Source organism: Curcuma longa, chromosome 2, assembly GCF_044706935.1.
Source record: "Curcuma longa cultivar G26 ecotype Majalengka, Jawa Barat chromosome 2, ITB_CL_G26_1.1, whole genome shotgun sequence".
Taxonomy (NCBI): domain Eukaryota; kingdom Viridiplantae; phylum Streptophyta; class Magnoliopsida; order Zingiberales; family Zingiberaceae; genus Curcuma; species Curcuma longa.
In genome coordinates, this window is record NC_133862.1 from 16,359,149 (window position 1) to 16,366,014 (window position 6,866).

Consider the following 6,866-nt stretch of genomic DNA (forward strand, 5'->3'; position numbering starts at 1 on the left):
ATACCTTAATCATACTCCTGTTTGTTGTTAGTTGGATACCTTAGCTGTACTCCTATGTATTCCATGCTTGTCCTTAATTTGATTGATCTTATGAACATCTATACTGTTGCTTGTATGAACCCTTTGTTATCCATATAATATTGTTATTATCTTTGGTTATGATACCTGTGATCAATTGAGATCCTACTATCGATGCATGTTGATTTAGCATAGTAGATGTTGGTTATTGTTACTTGATCATTACATCATGATGCATGTGACGATTATAATCTCCAATGTTGTGGGTCAATCGTCATTGATAGTTGGCCTGTAGTGGCAAGTTATAAAATAGGTGATTAGGAATTCCCTATTTCCATCACGGATGGTGGTTGTATGGCTTGTACGCGTTGAGTCAATGTCTTGTGTTCTCGTCACCGCGGAGTGGTGATACTCAGAGTATGGGAGTGATACTCATGGAGGTACTCAGAGAGTATAGAACTGATACTCAGGGACGAGTATGGAGGACAGACATTGGCCATAGGATGCTGATGAGCTATACATGACTACCTACTGTTTTGTCACCAGACTACTTTATTGTAGGGTTGGATTTATGGCAGTTTGATGTCGGACACCCTAGCGTCATATATATGTGAGTACTGGGACGAGTGTGACGGTTGCATCATGCATATGCCCGTATATTGATACTGTATTTGGATATATACTTGGTTGATTCTTGCTTGTTGCATATGTGTGACATTGTCATTAATGTCATTCATACGGATTACTGCATTTTATGAAATCCATTATAGATTTACTACTGATATTACTTTATTGGTAGTTCACTGTTAGTACTGATCACTGATTGATATTGTTGTTGTTCCTTTGTATATCTTTGCTTTAAAATGTATACTTTTGAGCATGCACTATCTGTCTGATTATCCACTGAGTATTTTGTACTCACCACCCAAACTCTGAGATTTTTCTATCTCCCGAGATAGTAGATAGGAGATTACTACTGATGCTAGAGGAGATCTGCCAGTTATGTCATCTCACAGCGGGAGAAGTATTTCAGTTGTGTGGTTTTACCTTGTATGGGTTTGGGTTTACATTTTCGTTTCAGTGAACTTGTTTGAATTCTAGTTATGGAATTTTGTTCGTATATGTGGTTTGGATTTGTATTCGTTTATATGGATTTCATATGGTTATACTTCTGCTTGCGTAGTTTCTATTATAATAGACTTGTGGGTTTATATTTGGCTTGGTGGTGATGCATTTCGATTTATATATTGTGATTTACTATTTCAAATATATGTGTTGGATTAGTAGGTGGCCGTGTGGGCCTTGTTCATATAGTTTAACATTTTTTTTATTCATGTATTGTATAGTGAGTGCCTGTGTGGGCCCTATATTACTATGTATTCAGGAAAGTTGAATTGTTACAGGAGAGATGCTGTCGAAATTTTTCAGACAGCCATCTCTCGGGACGTGACATAAACATCTAAATTATAAATTTATTTGAAAATTGATGACTTCAATTCTCGTATGGTGATCAATATTGAAGTAGACGATTAATAAAAAGCAAAAACAAAAAAAAAAAAAAACAATAACCATTAATTACTTTATGGAGTGAAAGCTGCCCAACTTTAAATCTTCTTTAAATTTGAGAAAGAGTTAAAAGATCCAATAGAGAGATAGGGACTACGGAATGGCTCCATACGCATACATAACTTTAAGTTTTGGATTCAAGTCTTTTTCCTTTTTTTTTTTTTAAAGGTTAATTTTATGAATGTGTGACAGATCATTCTAAAATTAATATCACAAAATGCACATCCATAACAATTTTTTATGATTTTGATTTTCACCCTGCATTATTACTGATTTTGTAAAATAATATAGAAATTTGAGAAATGATAATTTAAGGACAAATAAATAAAGACGAATCAAATGGACGTTTTTTTAATTAAATGAACGCTCCATCAATTTTATTTTAAAAATACTTTTTAATTTAATGCTATCATAGCAGTTGGTAACTACTATAATATATAAAAATACCGAGTAACTACTATAATATATATAATTTATTTAATAATTATTATAATATATTTAGGATGAATTTAAGATTTATGATTTATATCGTGTAGAAGTTATTGAATAATTATTATAATATGTAGAAATTATCTAATAGATACTATAATATGTTTAGGATGAGTTTAAAATTTAGGATTATAGCAACTACATAATAACTTATATAACTATTTTAAAATATTTTTGATAAAGTTTAAATAATTTTGACTAAACTGATAAAATATATTTTGATATTAATATTATTCAAAGATTCTAAATCTTAAATTCTAAACTCACAATAAAAATATTATAGCAGCTATTAATAGCTTCTATATATTATACCAGCTATTCGGTAGTTCTATATATTATAGCAGCTACTTATAATTTCTATATGGTGTAAATCTTAAATTCACCCTAAATATATTGTAGTAGCTGCATTGTAGCTTTTACATATTGTAGTGACTATTTAATAGTTTCTATACGATGTAAACTTTAAATCTTAAATTTTAAATTTGATGTGGCAAGTCTTAACTGGTCCGACGTGGCCAAAAAAGATGAACCTTTCTCCTTGACTCAGATTTATCCCTCATCCGGATAAGGACGACGACTAAGTTCCCAAATTTGGCCCCTTAAAATTCTGCACACTAATGCACAAGACCGTCAGATGAAGATCGACAAATCTGAACCATTTGATATTCGAAAACCCTCAAAGATTATCCTTACCACATTAATGGTGCATTAAAGGTCAATCACATGCATCGATCTCCAAAAATCACGTTCCATCTGCTACTATATAAACCCCACAGGTATGAAGAGAAGGGGATCCTCCTCCCTCTCTCTATCTCTCTCTCATTTTGTACACGCATGCTATTTCTTTCCTTCTGCTTTCTCTTTTCTGACTTGAACGTTGGAGTGGCTTGCCGGGGTCTCACCCCGGCGCCATTCTAACTCTCTTCTATAGTGCTTTTCAGGTCCCCTCATCTCTTTTGGTAATTCTTTTCGAGGAACGTGCATGTCAGCAGTTCTGAACCGGCATCTGAACCATCCACGATGAATTGGCCGGAACAAAATTCATTCTAAATATATTGTAATAACTATTAAGTAGTTTATGTAATAACTATTGATAATTACTATAACAATACTAAATTAATAAGTATTTTTAAGATAAAATTATTTAACGAGCGTTTATTTAATTTTAATTAAAAAAGAAACGTTCATTTTATAAATAATAGACGTTCATTTAATTTTAACCCATAATTTAAATTCATATAGCATGAAGAATGCCAACATGAATGCAACATGACACTCACAATTGCATATAGTGGGTCCCACTGACATGCATGGGATCCACTGTCAATGTGAATATCATGTTGCATTCATGTTGATATTTTTCATGCTATGAATTATTACTCATTTAATATATAAATATAAAAGTAATTCATTTCTTAGTAAATGATTAACCAATTTAACTTTAATGAAATTACAAAGCATGTCAAATCATTACATCAAGTCACATTAATATTCCAATACTGTCCCTCTCGCTCTCACCACTTTTTTTCTAAACTAGTCAAATAATATTATCAATTTTAATAAAATTATTTTAATATTAATATAAAAAAAAACTTATTTGACGGAGTCTATATAACAGGACAGACGCTCCCTCCCAACTCCCCATCTATACTGCTCTCCTTCACTCCCAAACCGGGTAACCGACAGGGTAGCTTCTTTTCGTTCTGTCTCTTTCTCTCAGGATGTTGGGTGTGTTCAGCGGAGACGTGGTGGAGGTGCCAGCGGAGCTGGTGGCTGCCGGCACCCGGACGCCGTCGCCAAAGACGCGCGCCTCGGAGCTTGTGAACCGCTTCCTGACCGCCGCTGCACCGGCGGTGTCCATCCAACTGGCCGGCCTGGGCCACCTCGCCTACTCCCACGGCAACCAATCTCCCTTCTCCCCCAGGTCAGTCTCCCCCCCTCCCCCCTCACTGCATGATCCCACTTCCACGGTCTAAGCGGCAGATCGAAAGCCACACAGGCAAAGATCAAAAGCCACATATTCCATAGATCTGAGAGAATTAGAGTTGCAAATAAAATTTTGTTTGTGGAAAATCTAAGTTTTATGAGAAAATTAATGAGTACCGGCATGCGATCGTTTGGGATTTGGCCGGTAGGTTAAGGTAAAAGAGACAGGGAAGCTATGGACACAGTACAGTCATCCTTATCCACAGACCGGTCAACTCAAATTTGGTTCCGAAAGAGAGAGTCCAATTCGATTCAATAATCCTTATCCATCAGTTCAGTTAATTCGATGAAATTACCTCGCAGTAGAAACTGTGATCTGAAGCTGCTTGGGTGACTGATCAGGTTGTTCGCGGCGAAGGACGAGATCTACTGCCTGTTCCAGGGGTTGCTGACCAACCTAGGGAGCCTTCGGCAGCAGTACGGGCTGTCGAAGAGCGCTGACGAGTCAGTGCTGGTGATCGAGGCCTACAGGGCCCTGCGCGACCGGGCGCCGTATCCCCCAAGCTTCATGCTCGCCCACCTCGCCGGCAGCTTCGCCTTCGTTCTCTTCGACAAGTCAACCTCCTCCGTCCTCGTCGCCTCTGTGCGCCGTTCTTCCCCTCCATCCCTCAATTCGTCGATGCTCCTCCGGTCGATGCATGGTTTTACTGGTTAATTCGTGGTGTCGCAGGATCCTGATGGAAGGGTGCCCTTCTTCTGGGGGATCACTGCCGATGGCTGCATTGCCTTCTCTCAAGATCTGGATCTACTCAAGGGATCGTGCGGCAAGTCTCTCGCTCCGTTCCCTAAAGGTACAGATCTTCATCTTCTATTATATTATTTAAATAAATTTAATCATATTTTTCGTGGATCTTTGCAGGATGTTATTACTCAAACGCCTTCGGAGGCCTCAAGAGCTATGAGAACCCAAAGCAGAAGGTGACTGCTGTCCTAGAGGATGAGGAAGAAGTTTGGGGTGCAACCTTCAAGGTATTGAATTTGTTTGTTTTTACCCCTTTTCTTTCTTACTGTTTTATCTAAATTCTGAATGTTTTATCTGGTTAATTTTTCCTGCAATGGACTGTCGCGTGTAGGTGGAAGGATCTGCGGCCATTGCAGCAACACACTAGAGATCAGGGATTTGGAACCCTGTCTAGCTAAATCCCTTTCCGTGGCAAATTTCCTTTGTAAATCAATCGCATGGTGGTGTAATCTGCTTGCTCTGTTTCAGTACTAGTGTTGGTTCTTTGTTATCTTGGTTTAAACTTGTGGCGTAATCTTCATCTTATCCTTCTTGATGGGACTGTCTTCTTGCTTAGTAAAGAGGATGCATGATCCACAAAGCCTCCATGATCAGTCTTTTGATCAGATGCTAAAGAATCTCATTTTGTAAGATATGTTTTTGGATCACAACTAAATTTGTAGGCAGTTTTGGTAACTGCTAACCACTACCATCACGTTCGCCACGGAGTGCACGTTCTGCACTCCATGGAGAACACAACCTCTCCCTATTAAAGGGAGAGGAAAGCCCTGCTGCGTGATGAGCGAAGAGGAGGAGAGAGCAAATCTGTGTGGTTGAGTGGTTGCGTCCAAGTCCAGAAGCCAGCGTGAGAAAGGAGAGGCAGCGCTGTGGATCCGTTCTAGAGGTGCTGCACCGGGGAGAAGAGAAAGAATACCAGCGATCGGATTTGGTTTGTGGAAACTAGGAGCTTTTCGTCCATGATTGTTCCTCCGACACGAGCAATCTCAATCGATGCACGCAACAACAGGTAAAATTACATTGGTATCAGAACAGTAATTGTATGTACCTGTTAAGTTTCTGTTCTGTTGAGTTTCCCACGATGGAAGCTCAAGAACAGAGAAATCACAGTGATTTCTCTGTTCTAACTGCCTGTCATAGTTTCGGTCAGCAGAGTGCCCAGGCTAACGCGGGCGAGGCTGGCGTCGGCGACAAGCAAGGCCTTGGCGCTGTCTTCGCACGAATGAACCTCGATCCGTTTGAGGCTCTGACGTGGGAGGATCCGTCTTCGGTAGCCGGTAGGGCTAGTGCCGGCAAGGGCTGGCGCTGGAGGGGATGGCAGAGGCGGTGCCGGAGGGGAGAAGCGGCAGTGTGCTTAGGGCACAGATTTAAAAAAAAAAGATCGAACAGAGAAGGAGTTCGACGGCAACAGAAAATGTAGGAAAGTTTTTTTTTAAGCATATATTTTTTCATTAATAAAAAAATAGAGACGGTTAATTGGGCTTCTTGTTCAAAGAAGTCTTTGCCCAATTAATTGGTATTGGGCTAGTTTTTTTTAAGCCCAATTAATTAAAATCTGGGCACAATATAAATTTTAAAAAAAAGTACAAATGAAACATGGGAGCATGTTTAGTGGGCTGTCAATTTTGGGTCAATTATTTTTGATTAATTGGGTTAGCCCAATTAAGTAGGATCCGTCTTCGGTAGCCGGTAGGGCTAGTGCCGGCAAGGGTTGGCACCGGAGGGGATGGCAGAGGCGGCGGCGGAGGGAGAAGCGGCAGTGTGCTTAGGGCACAGATTTGGAAAAAAAAGATCAAACAGAGAAGGAGTTCAGCGGCAACAGAAAATGATGGAAAGTTTTTTTTTAGGCATATTTTTTTTCATTAATAAAAAAAACAGAGACGGTTAATTGGGCTTCTTGTTCAAAGAAGCCTTTACCCAATTAATTGGTATTGGGCTAGTTTTTTTTAAACCCAATTAATTAAAATCTTAGCACAGTATAAATTTTTTTAAAAAAGTACAAATGAAACATGGGAGCATGTTTAATGGGCTGTTAATTTTGGGCCAATTATTTTTGATTAATTGGGTT

At 38.8% G+C, this 6,866-nt stretch overlaps 1 protein-coding gene across 1 annotated transcript; it reads left to right on the forward strand.

The window, feature by feature from the left end:
- Positions 1-3,722: 3,722 nt before the first annotated feature.
- On the forward strand, positions 3,723-5,336 carry LOC141821176 (stem-specific protein TSJT1-like). Its single transcript, XM_074708557.1, has 5 exons — positions 3,723-3,997; positions 4,402-4,642; positions 4,730-4,850; positions 4,919-5,028; positions 5,133-5,336. Exons 1-5 carry the CDS (start codon positions 3,795-3,797, stop codon positions 5,166-5,168), a joined length of 711 nt encoding a protein of 236 aa, XP_074564658.1. The 5' UTR covers positions 3,723-3,794; the 3' UTR covers positions 5,169-5,336.
- Positions 5,337-6,866: the final 1,530 nt, after the last annotated feature.

Excerpts from the sequence above, each read along its gene's own strand:
- LOC141821176 (XM_074708557.1), top strand. The coding sequence starts at position 3,795 with ATGTTGGGTGTGTTCAGCGGAGACGTGGTGGAGGTGCCAGCGGAGCTG. Across the intron at positions 4,643-4,729 it reads CCTCCGTCCTCGTCGCCTCT|GATCCTGATGGAAGGGTGCC; the intron begins GTGCGCCGTTCT and ends GTGGTGTCGCAG. Across the intron at positions 5,029-5,132 it reads TTTGGGGTGCAACCTTCAAG|GTGGAAGGATCTGCGGCCAT; the intron begins GTATTGAATTTG and ends TGTCGCGTGTAG.